Source organism: Panthera tigris, chromosome A2 (assembly GCF_018350195.1).
Source record: "Panthera tigris isolate Pti1 chromosome A2, P.tigris_Pti1_mat1.1, whole genome shotgun sequence".
In the NCBI taxonomy this organism is placed as follows: Eukaryota; Metazoa; Chordata; class Mammalia; order Carnivora; family Felidae; genus Panthera; species Panthera tigris.
The window spans coordinates 164,720,961-164,732,938 of record NC_056661.1 but is presented as its reverse complement, the minus strand read 5'-3'; the positions used below and the strand labels follow the sequence as shown (position 1 = coordinate 164,732,938).

At 53.7% G+C, this 11,978-nt stretch overlaps 1 protein-coding gene across 1 annotated transcript in view; it reads left to right on the top strand.

The window, feature by feature from the left end:
- Window positions 1–2,601: 2,601 nt before the first annotated feature.
- PAXIP1 (PAX interacting protein 1) overlaps window positions 2,602–11,978 on the top strand; it is a 51,912-nt gene continuing 42,535 nt past the window's right edge. Inside the window, exons 1-3 of the mRNA XM_042976141.1 lie at window positions 2,602–2,784; window positions 6,759–6,893; window positions 11,239–11,282. Coding sequence (XP_042832075.1) covers window positions 2,704–2,784; window positions 6,759–6,893; window positions 11,239–11,282 — 260 coding nt within the window. The 5' untranslated portion in view covers window positions 2,602–2,703. The remainder of the gene's footprint in view (window positions 2,785–6,758; window positions 6,894–11,238; window positions 11,283–11,978) is intronic.

Genomic DNA, 11,978 nt, shown 5'->3' with positions numbered 1-11,978 from the left:
CATTTTTTTGTAGCCTCAGGTTATTTAACTTGCAAAATAGAAAATGAGAAATGTTACCCTATTTCCAAATTAGCATCAGTCTGTTTATCCTCCTAAGACTTCATCAGCAAAATGACCGTGCTTTTAAGTTAGTTGGGAGAAGCGTAAAAACATATTTTTTTTAAAGTTTATTTTGAGAGAGAGCACGCACGTGAGAGCACACTAGCAGAGAAGGGGCGGAGAGGGAGAGAGAGAATGTCAAGCAGGCTCCGTGCTGTCAGCAGAGCCCAATTCTGGGGTTTGAACTCATGACCTGTGGGACGAAATCATGAGCTGGACACTCAACCGACTGAGCCACCCAGGCGCCTAAGTGTAAAAATAATGCTCAGTGTCATATTCGAGGGTAGTACCTGCATCCAAGTTAAAGAAATGTGTCTCTTTAATGAACAGATACTGTTAGTAACCTGAACACAGTCTTCTCCTAAGTGCCACAGAAATTAATGAGAAGTATCTATTTGTGAAGAAAATACAGCGGTCTCAACATGGTATTTTTCTTCTATAACTTTGTACACGAACATCTTATAGACAGGAAACTTTTGTGAAAATCATTTTTGTTTTAGTGCTAATTTTAATTTTTTTAAAATGTTGTATTTAGTTTTGGGAGAGACAGAACAATAGCGGGGGAGGGGCGGAGGGAGAGGGAGACACAGAATCCGAAGCAGCTCCAGGCTCAGAGCTGTCAGCACGAGCCCGACACAGGGCTCGAACTCACCGACCGCGAGATCTTGACCTGAGCCGCGGCTGGACGCTCAACCGACTGAGCCACCCAGGCACCCCTTTAGTGCTAATTTTCAAATGGAATTGCCACTTTGTCTTTCGGCAGACGGGTTCGTCTTGATGATTTCAGATGCCGGTCTTGTAGATTTCCTCGGAACATCCACCACCCACACCAAATCAGATTTCCTCCAAAGGTTTTTATTTTTCCTTACTGGTAATACACTCTAGAAATACACCCTTTTGTGTGCTGCTGACCCCGGGCCGTGCTGTGAGGCCCACACGCGTGCACGGACCAGGACTTGGCACAGTTCACCCGGGATGCCTTGCAGTTTTGACAGGCTGATGAGATTTTAAGCAATGCAGATTTAGACTAAATAGCTTACTTCCATAATATGCCTTATTGAATCATTGAGGCCACAGTAGGGTCAATTTCTCCTGCTAAATGTTTCAAGTTCGTTTCTAACTTCGAAAATAAAATACCTGTTTGCTTTAAGTCTTTTAAAAAATTACGTGCTTGGTTGGGTGTTTTAACGAAAGAAGGAGGGAGCTAAGGAAAGAAGGAAAGTCTTCTCACACAACAAGAGGGCGTGCGAATTCTGGTTCTGTGTTTGGACTCATTTATTGCGCCCACAGTTAACAGCGAACCTGCAACGCTATCACGACCGACAACGCACACGCCGTCGGGCGTGCACCGGAGGAGGAAGAGGAAGAGGAGAAGTGGATTATTTCTGTAACAGCGCTGGACCGCAGCGCGGGAAGGCGGGAACGCGCCCGCGAGCCGCGCACCGCGGAGCCCAGCCCCCCACCCCCCGACGGATCCCGACGGAACACAGGCCGGTCACGCCTGCCTCCTCGGCCGCGGGAACTCTCACGACTCCCCGGGCTTTCAGAACCCCAATTTCACCAACACGGACTCGAAAACGCCTAGTACTCAGCGGCTGACGCAGCAGTGGGTGGCGGCCTCGGCCTCCACCGGGTCCCATTCCCGACCGCCTCCGGACGAGGCCCCAGCGCGGCTGCCGCCACAGCGCCCGCCCCGGGCCGCCGGTCACACTCATCGATCAGCCGCGCCCGCACGCTCCCGCCGGCTCCGCGGCGCCGCCAGGTGACGTCAGAGAGCGCACGTCACGGCGGCGCCGCCAGGATGACGTCAGAGAGCGCACGTCACGGAGGGCCGCCGTCAGAGGCTATAGGGGGAGGGGAGCCGGGCCTCTGTCGGCGGAAGTGGGGTTCGGGTGCGAAGGGGAGAAGCCCCCCGGCGGGGCCTGGGGCCCTCGGCTCGCCCGTGGCGCTCGGTCCCGGACGTGGTCCGGCGTCCGCCCTTCAGCTGGGACCCGGCACCCGAGACCCGGCCTCTCTCGGCCCCAGGCGCTGAGGCGTTACCTCGGGTCCCGTCGGGCAGCAGCCGGCGACGTGAGCTCCCCTGTGGCCCGAGGCCGGCTCGCGCCGCCATCGCCTCCGCCGGCCGGCGGCAAGCCCCGCCCCCTCCGCCGCGCGCGTGCGCCGCCCGGGCGTCCGCGCGTGTTGACGGGAGGGGCCTCCGCGTTCCCTTCTTTCCCGGGACCGGCCCACTCGGGCCGCGCCAAGGGGGGGGCGCGTTTCTGCGCGTCCCCAGGGCCCCCTTGTGAGGAGGCGGCGGCCACGGGCTCCGGGTCTGCGGACCGGGCTGTGCGGTGCCTGTGCCCTCGGAGCCGCGGGCCGCCGCGGAGCCGCAGGGCGGCGCCGGCTGTCAGCCGGCTGCTCGGCGCTCCCCCTCGGCGACCGGCGGGATGGTGCGTCCCGCAGGGCGCGCGCGGCTCCCGCGCTTGGGCCGCTCGGCGCGGGCGGGGGCGCAGAGGGCGGGGGAGCGGGCCCGACTCGCAGGACCGGGCCCCGGCCGCGCCGTTGGGGAGCGGGCCCCGCGGGGCGGGGCGGGAGCCGCCGCGGAGCCTTCCGGCAGCCGCGACCATGTCGGACCCGGCGCCCAAAGTTCCCGATGAGATGTTCCGAGAGGTCAAGTACTACGCGGTGGGCGACATCGACCCGCAGGTACCGCGCCGCCCCCGCCCGCCGCTCTCCGCGTCCCCGGCCCGTCCCCGCTCCCGCCGCGGGCGCGCGCCCGGGCGCAAAACGTCTGGGCCCCGCCGCTCGGGCCCCGCCGAGCCCGCCGGCCTGGCTGCGCGGAGGCTGGGCCACCTGTGCCGAGCAGGCCCGGGGCCGGCGAGCTTGGCGGGGGATAGGGGACCTGGGGGGGGCGGTCTGCGGTACTCTCGGGGAGGGGATCTGGAGAGGAGACCTGGGGTTGGTCTGCGGGACTTTCTGGAGGAGACCCGGGGAGGGGAGGCAGGGGACCTGGGAGTGGGGGTTCTGCGGGACCTGCGCCCGGCGGGGAGCAGAGGAGAGAGAGGGGATGTGGGGGTGGTTTGCGAGACCCGCGGCCGGGAGGCTGGAGGGGAGGGGGGGTCTTAAGGACCCACGATTGGGGGAGATGGGGGGAGGGTCGCAGATCTGTGTCTTGCTCTACTAGGACCTTTGGCCAGGAGGGCATCTGGAGGGTGAGCTCAGGGAGGAGAGAGACCTGGAGAGGAGGGTACTTACTAACAAGGGAGGAGGGGAGGAGGGTCCATGCCTGGGGCCTAGGACGGAATGTCACTGCCCTACGCCTGGTGGGGGACCGGCCTATGTCGCGTGTGGTAAGTTCCCCCCGAAGCCTGCCACCTCAGCCAGCTGCCACTTTGCTCCTTTCTGGGGCAGATTTGGACTGGGAGCATCCTTCCTGCTGCCCACCGCGTGTGTCTGGGCTCCCAGAACAGTAGGTCCCAGAGAGTGGACAGGAGGAAGGTGATGGCGCTCAGCCAGGAACCCCAGGTCCAGGCTGCTGGGGCTTAGTGAACGTGGCCCCTGGTGTGGCCGGCCACAGGAGTGCACACGTCTGGGCTGTGCAGCCCCAGTCACGTGAGAAGCGCTCACTTTGCCACCAGTGAAGTCCTGTTGTTTGATTTTCCTGATTGGGGGAATTAAACAGGAAATGTGGGAAATAGCCAGGGAGTACCATCACTCTAGGCACTTAATTTTTTGTAGTTTGGGCTCACCCCTAAAGATATCGTGGATTTTCTAAGTGACACATGTGGTGAGATGCCAGAGTGTTCCTCTTCCACGGTGGAAATGAGTCTTGGTTGGATATCCTTTTCAGGTGCATCCTCACAATATCCCCTTTATTGAAGTTGATGCGGTTAAAGTTGTCTTGGGCGTCCTTTGCTGTGACTGCCAAGCCGGGAGTGGATGCAGAGCCAGATGATCGGACCTTAAGGCCTCAAGAGTGGAGACTGGTGTTTAAGAAATAAATTTGGTTGGCGTAAAAGGAATTATGGAAGGCTGATTGGTCTTGGCCTTCTGGAGGCTGGTCTGTGGGTGTCTTAGTAACTAAATTCTCGCACGGCACGGTCCCCAAGGTGGATCCTTTTTCTACTTTATAGGGTGAAGAGACTTAGCCTTGAGTTTGAAGGTAAACCGGTGTTGAACCCAGAGTGATCACAATGAGCGCCTGTAACAGTGGGACCTTTTTCCCCGTGTTGATAATTTTCCTTTCTTTTAGTATCCATCAGTCTTCTCTTCCACTTCCTTGCTACTTTCTTTATTTTGTTTTAGGGTTTTGACTTTATCTTACAAGGGACTTGAACCAAGTATTACTGAAAACCTGGAACAAGCTGAGTTGGAACCATATCTGCTCAACCATGACTCAAATCTAAGTGCTTCCAGATGTCCTTGGCAAACCACTTTGATCTGAAACGGGATATTTTGTAAATGATTTACAGCCAAACCATTGATTCCCTGAATCTTACAAACACGGATTCAGAAAGTCCACGCATATTGAGCACGTAGTACCTGTTAAAGCATTGGCCTAGATAGTGGATGTAAGATAGAGAGGAGTGGAACCTGATTCGTATCCTTGAGGACCCCCTCTTGGTAGGGAGTGGGGGGCCCACCTGAAGACCTTGTGGCGTAGGGTGGTTGGTGTGGCAACAGCAGACTTCTGTGTTGGGCACCCCTGAACTTTTCCAAAGTCGGCGTCTTTGCAGTTGGCTGTTGAGATACGCAGAAGTTAGGAAGAGGGTGAAGTGAGGCCTTTCACGTGGAACGCGTGTGCTGAGGAACGGAGGCCTTAATATACTTGGGATACGTCAGGACGATCAGGACACTTGGTGCAGGGTGATAGGAGATCAAGCTAGTAAGGCAGCTTCAGTTTTGTGGAGCCTGGAAAGAAGCCAGTGGTCTGGGTTTCCTCAAGGTCCATGAAGATTCAGTGTTTCCGTAGAGTTCTAGAAAAGGCGGGCGGCAGTGGGTGAAGAGTGAACAGGGAGTGAGGCAGTGAACACAGGTTGGACCGTTGTTCCAAGCGGTTTGTCACAAAGAGGAAGCAGAGAAGGGGCCCGGACGTGTGTGCGTGCGCGTGTTAGGACCAGTGGGGGGGGGGGGGGTGGGGGCTGGAAATCTCAACACCCCTAAAACAGGTAGTGGGGTCAGGAGCGCACGCGAAGGCTGCATAAGAGGGTGTCGTTTTCTGTGGGACAAGCTGAGTGGACGTGGATGCTTGGAGGCCAGGGAGGGAAGTGGGGGTGATTGGTCGCTACCACCGTTGTCGGGTCACGTGTGAACCAAATACTTAGTATCGGCCCCAGTTGCTGTCTCTGGATGGTGAATGAAATGTTCTGAAAAAGCCCGACTTGTGGGTCAGTCGAGCCGTGTGGGCGCCAGATCACCTTCATAGGTGGTGCCCACCCGGGCCACTCGGGCTCTGCGCCCCCTTCCCCTGTTCCTGGCGGGTGAGGAGGGTCCGGTTCACTCACCCCTCGGCAGCTGGGGATCTCGGTCACTCTCAGGACTTTGGCCCCCACCGTGTCGCTGACGTGCTGATGACTCCCCACCCGCTGGGGGCCCAGGTCTCCCCAAGGACCACTGATGTCTTTCCCTAGACCTTCTGTGTGGCACCCAGAGGATGTGCCCGGACTAAAGCACGTTTCTTCCTGCTTCCCCACCTCTGCGAGATCAGAACACATCCCGCAGTGACTGCTACTGCTGTGTCCCCAGCACTTTCTCTCTTGCACTGTCCCCCCTCCCAGGCACTACGTGTTGCTTGTTCTCCCGCACCTTCCTTCTTCCTATCCCTGGGACAGTCCCTCAGGTCAGTACCTGCTGCTTTCCCCCGGGGCGCTTGCCTCACACTCCCTCCACTCTTGCCCTGACCGCACTCCTTCGGTGAAATCTGGTCATGCCGTTTCCCTGCCTAAAACCCTTGTGTCGCTCCAGAAGACGCTTGTGTTTTATTTCAGAATAAAGTACCAATGTTTTTGCGTAGGAGGTCAGGCCGGTTGTGGTCTGGCCCGGTGTCCCGTCCCGTGTGTCGAATGCCGTGCTCCGTCGGTGCCTGCATTTTTGTGTGGCCAGCTCCTGAAGCTCATCGGGATTCTGCTCAAGTTGGTCTTCTTCCAGAAGCTTTCCTGGTTTTGGTGAAACCGCCTGTCCCTAAGCGCTTTGAGTTTGGGCCTGGGTACTGTTGCCACTGTCTGTCAGACCAAGATACTACCTAGTACCTGGCTCGCAGCCTCTGTGCTTACCTGGTCAGTGGGTCAAGATTTGCTGCTTTTCACTGTCCTCAAGTGTTGGATTGCGTATGACTCAGAGTCAGTTACTAATTTGATGTGGTGGACACGACGTGTGTTTATTAGACTTTTCATTGTTCACAATAATTTGTGTAAATCAAGTATGAAACGGGGGCGCCTGGGTGGCTCAGTCAGTTAAGCGTCCGACTTCGGCTCAGGTCATGATCTCGTGCTTCGTGGGTTCGAGCCCCGTGTCGGGCTGTATGCTGACAGCTCAGAGCCTGGAGCCCGCTTCAGATTCTGTGTCTCCCTCTCTCTCTGCCCCTCCGCTGCTCGCACTCTGTCTCTCTCAAAAATAAACGTTAAAAAAAAAAAAGAATGACATGTGTTTTTCCATTTTAATTGGTGTGTTTTTTTTAAAAGGTTATCCAGCTTCTGAAAGCTGGGAAAGCGAAGGAAGTGTCCTACAACGCGCTAGCCTCACACATAATTTCAGAAGACGGGGACAATCCTGAGGTTGGAGAAGCTCGGGAAGTCTTTGACTTACCTGTCGTGAAGGTCGGTAGTGAATCGAATTGATTTTATGTATCTCATTGTGTATCTTGAAAGTAATACGTTCAAGACTTCGTGGAACTCTTCTCAGAGTGTTTGCTTTGTAGAGGAAGCTGCCGGATGAACAAAGCTCTTTGGACAGCTCGTAACCCACCACGGCAGAAGGCCCTTTCCCTTAGGTGTAGATTGGTCAGCGGATGCACCTGCCGTGGGGTGGCCCCATCTCGACTCCGCCTGGAGCTCTCTACGCCAAGGACCTGTGCCTTGGAAGGGGGTGTGTCATCAGCGGGCACTGGGGACTCGGGAGAAAGTGCTCAGTCTCAGGGGCAGACAGAGTCCTGACAGGAGGTAACTCCTGGAGCAGGGTCACGATCCGTCCCCGCCGTGTCAGGTGGCCTTAACTTCCAGCCAGCCATGTTGGAGGGAGTCCCGTCCCCCCTTTGCTGTGCTGTTCAACCGCTCCGCAACAGTGGTCGCCATGACCATGTGTCACGCTGTCCACCTGGTGGCCGTCACTGGTACCGCTACGTAGCTGACGTTGGCTAGTTTATTTTAGAAAGTGGGGGCCTCAGCTGGGTGGGTGAGTTGTTCAGAGTTTGCTGATTACACACTGTGCTCTTCTCTTGCTGCCCGTAGTTGAGTTGACTGATGCTAAATGTAATTGTATAGTTTTGGTCCTTCAGTTTTTTTTCTAGTGAGAGGTATTGTATATTTGTCCTAAAATAGTTTAATTCCACTATCATGTTTTTTTTCTTCTTTATGCCACCACACACTTTGCTTTAAAATCAGTATAAAAGTTGTTGTGGTATAGTAACAAAAGAGGCTAGAATCAGGAAAGATTGCCATTAAGTGAGGCTGGGATACAGAGAAGCCGGCCTGGCCCTGGGAGGTCTGCACCTCATCAGTGTCCAGGCTCTGAAACTGCCTTTCAGGCTTAGAAATCTGGTTTTTGAAAATAAACCTGAGAACAGATCTGTGTCTCAGGAGAAGCCTTTCAGAGACCAGCCTCTCAAGAGACGGCTGTGTAAGTCCGAGCGACTGTTCATTTGCAGCAGTGAGATGCAGCGGTCACGTCCCTGCCCGAAACGGTGCGTTTCAGCCTGGCCGGGTCCTTCGTGAAGACGGACTGTCCGCACCTTTCCTGCTCCGTCCACCTGACCCCACCTCGCAAGACACACAGACTTGCGACAGGCCCTGGGCCGTGGGCTCGGGCACCTCCCTCCCTTGGATCCTGCTTTTGTCTCTGGTTTGTTTCCATTCTTCCTTAGCTGTGGGGACCGTGTCTCTGGCCCCTTTCCCCGCACACTTTCTTTTTCTCGGCAGCGTGGAGCCTGTTGTCTTGTGACAGTGACTTCACGTGGATTGTGTAGGTTTCAGAGTGAACCTTAAAAGGGCCCCCGTATTAACCGGTGCTGGGGGCTGAGGTCATTTAGAGCAGTGGGTCTTAAATCTGGTGGCGGTCAAATCCCTTCTTGCGCTTTGTAATACCCCCTTTATTATCCCTTTACTTATACGTAGAGGAGCGTCCCACGATTTAAAACACGTATACACAAATGTGTACTTGTGTTCACGTGTAAGTACCCCGAAGTGAAATGTAAAGGGGAAAAAAGGGAAAGTGAAGATCACGTATTCGCCACGGAAATACTGGGCACAACCCCCTGGAGGCGGAGGTCACCTGCGGCCGTATGTGGAGGCGCTGTGAAGTGACTCCTGAAATGTAGACCTGTCCCCGTCTCTGCAGGCAGAGTCGCCAGCTGCGAGGCCACGTTTCTGAGTGGCGATCAGTCCCTGCTACAGTTCTGAGATACAAAAGCAGTCGTCTTCATTTTACACGTCGTATTTCTGGAAGAGTCAGGCCGTAATAAGGCCGCATAAAGTGCCTATTAGCCAGCTTCTGTGACTCTCACCATTTTGCCAGTCCGGCTTAGTACGCCCCTGGCCCACCCGTCCCCTTCTGGCTGTAGTTTGGCACGAGCCCCCAGGCACACCGTTAACACTCCTGGCGCTCCTGTCTCCAGCGCCCCGGTCTACTTGCAGTTGGTGGCCGCGCCTGTCCTGTCCACGGACTGTGGTGCCACATGACAGGGTGATGGAGCTTGTCAGAGCTGGCCCAGCAGTCTGTATCCCCCCGCCACGATGACGCCAGTAGACCCTCAAGTTCTTATTCTGAGCTCAGCCGGCTGAGGCAGAGGCCTGGCTCCATAAGCCCAGATCCCTTGGCCTTTAACATACTAAATTTGACAAGTGCATTTTAAAAATGAGGCGTCCTTATACACGGCGACAGATTATCATTTACATATTTGAATTGCGTAGATCTTTAAAACTTGCATCTTTAGGCACCAAAACTTTTGGAATAATTTTTTTAATGGACATATTTTTATTTTTCTCAGTGGCCTTAGGGCATCATTGGAAATGTTAACGCTGACCAGCAGTGGGCTTATTTTTATACGGCGTTACTTGCCTTTGGGATAAAGAGCTCCTTATTACGATGCTTTTCCGGTTCTCCGTTTCTGCTTTATTGTTACTAGTGTGTCCTAGACTCATGTGAATAAGGGCCTGGGGGTGATTCTGCTCTGCGTGGACTTGATGGTGGCTGGCCCTCAACCCTCAAGTGGGAATACCCATGCTTCCCCCGTCCCCCAGTTCCCCAAGGGACACCGCCCAGGGTGTATGCCGCACGATAGTCGGAAGGGGTACCTGTCCCACTGTCCTTGGGAAGAGTCACACCTTCACCGGCCCAGGTCCTGTCACAGCGCATCGCCCCGGGCTCTGGGAACCCTCCACGCCATGCCAAGGGATGACTAGAAATGCTGCTTACTCGAAAGCCGCCCTGGTGCGCAGCCGTGCAAAGCAGGGCTCCGCGGGGCTCTGGGTGCTACCGTGGACCGTGTAGCTTGGCTCACGTGATGACGCTCACTATAGAAGAGTCCAAGCCAGTGTTGGCTACCGGCGCTGGCCAGCTCCCTTAAACTGAACTGGAGTTTCCCTGGGATTATCAGAGAATGTGAAGGCCCACTGGGTGAAGTGCTGGGCAGAAGCATAAGTGCTCGCTTTCAGCCTGGTGCACTTTGTCCAATAAGAAGTTACTTAAAATGCGTGGTGAAATTATCACATCATCATGAAATAATTATTCCAAGCGGAGCCAATCTTTATTTTATAAAACGGTCAGTATTCCTACACCCTGTTCACAGAAGACACACTTTTATAAACTTAGGCTGAAAAATTGTTGACGTTACCTGAAAAACGACAGGGGTATTTTGTTTTCTGAAGTTCTTTTTTTTTTTTTTTTTTTTAATGTTTATTAACTTAGAGAGAGAGAGAGAGAGAGAGACAGCACACGAGCAGGGGAGGGGCAGAGAGAGAGGGAGACACAGAACTTGAAGAGGGCTCCAGGCTCTGACCTGTCGGCACAGAGCCTGACATGGGGCTCGAACCCACGAGCAGTGAGATCATGACCTGAGCCGAAGTCGGATGCTTCCCTGACCGAGACTCCCAGGTGTCCCTCTAAAGTTCTTAGTATATGCCAAAACTAGTTTGGAGATCATTAGGTTGGAACATAGGTTGCATGAGAGCAAAGACCGCATACCTGTTCTTTGTTATTATATCCCCAGTGCCTTGTACCATCTCTGGGACAAAATAGATTCTCAATAAGTACTTGATGAATAAATTAATGCACGAATAATAAGTCTGTGTGTATGTTTCAGCTGGTTGAAATTTCTGAAAGTTTCAGGTGGCTAAATGGGGCATTATGTAGGGGAATGTAATGTTAAAAATGTGGAAATACAAATTTTCAAAAATACAAGTTACCCAAAAAGGTAGTAATTAAACTAAGATTTTATAATTAATCTGAATTTTGGAATTCATAAAAAATTACCAGACAGAAATACTTCTCACGATTTGCCAGCATTTATATCTACTGGAGATTACTTAAAACACTCACGAACTTAGACTTGGTTGGGTTCGGGATTGAAGAGGGAAACCAGGGAGGGCCCAGTGTGCTTGGGATGGGGAGGGGGTAGGCCTGGCTGTCAGACCCCAGCCCTTTGGGTCTGAGGACAGTTCCCAGCTAACCTCAACGCTTAAGCATTAATAGTATGTGTGCCTAGAATTTACATTTATAGGCATAATAGTTATTAAAATACGTGGTGGTGCTTTGTTCTGTAATTGAGCTTTTTCGCTTGGGCAATAATAACTAATCTTTGATATTTTTACCACTTGAATACTCATAATCTGGGTGCTTTGTGATCAGTTATAACAAAGCCTTTAATTTCTAGGAGCAGGGCTGGTGAAATGTCATTTTGATTGTAAATTGAAAGCATTTTTTGATTTGAGTTCATATTTTCTTTTTCAGCCGTCTTGGGTGATATTGTCCGTTCAGTGTGGAGCTCTTCTGCCGTATCCTTTTTGGGGAAGGGGCGAGGGAAAGGACAACTCTGGGTTTAAGACTGAAATGGTAACTGAGTGGATTCGTTAGTTTGGGCCTGTGTGTGTGTGTGTGTGTGTGTGTGTGTGTGTGTCCTCTGTTCCTTGTGTTTTCCATTCTGATTCGGATTTTCTGTACCTGATCCTTGTCTCACCCCCACCTCCACCCCCACCCCCGGAGGGAGGGCCGCCCGCTGCGGGGACCGGGCTCCAGTTCCAGGACAGGGCTTTCTGATCTCGGGCAGGCCTCCTCTCTAGACCTCAGCTTCTCGTCTCTGGAACAGTTTTTGTGATGTCTAGTTAGGTGGACTATTTCCAAACTCGTAAGTCTGCGTGGGCCAAATCATGAGTTACTTGAAGAACGGATAGGGGAAAAGAACATCAGAACGTTTCTAGTTTCGTTGATATGTGCTGTCTTTTTGATTACGTCGGGTAGAAGGTTTCTTTAACACACGTGCTGGCATCTGCTATGGGCCGGGCACCAAAACTAAAGGGGTCGACAAGGTGTCCTTGCTGCCCTCAGGGAGCTCCCTCCCACGCATGGTCCCCTGCTTCTGCATTTCCTGAGTGTGGCTTTAGAGCACGGTCCTCCCCGCCTTGGGTGAGATGTCGGGCTGCCCTCTCGTGTTCTGAGCCTCGTGGCTTCTGTTTCACCCTGGCCGTGTGCAG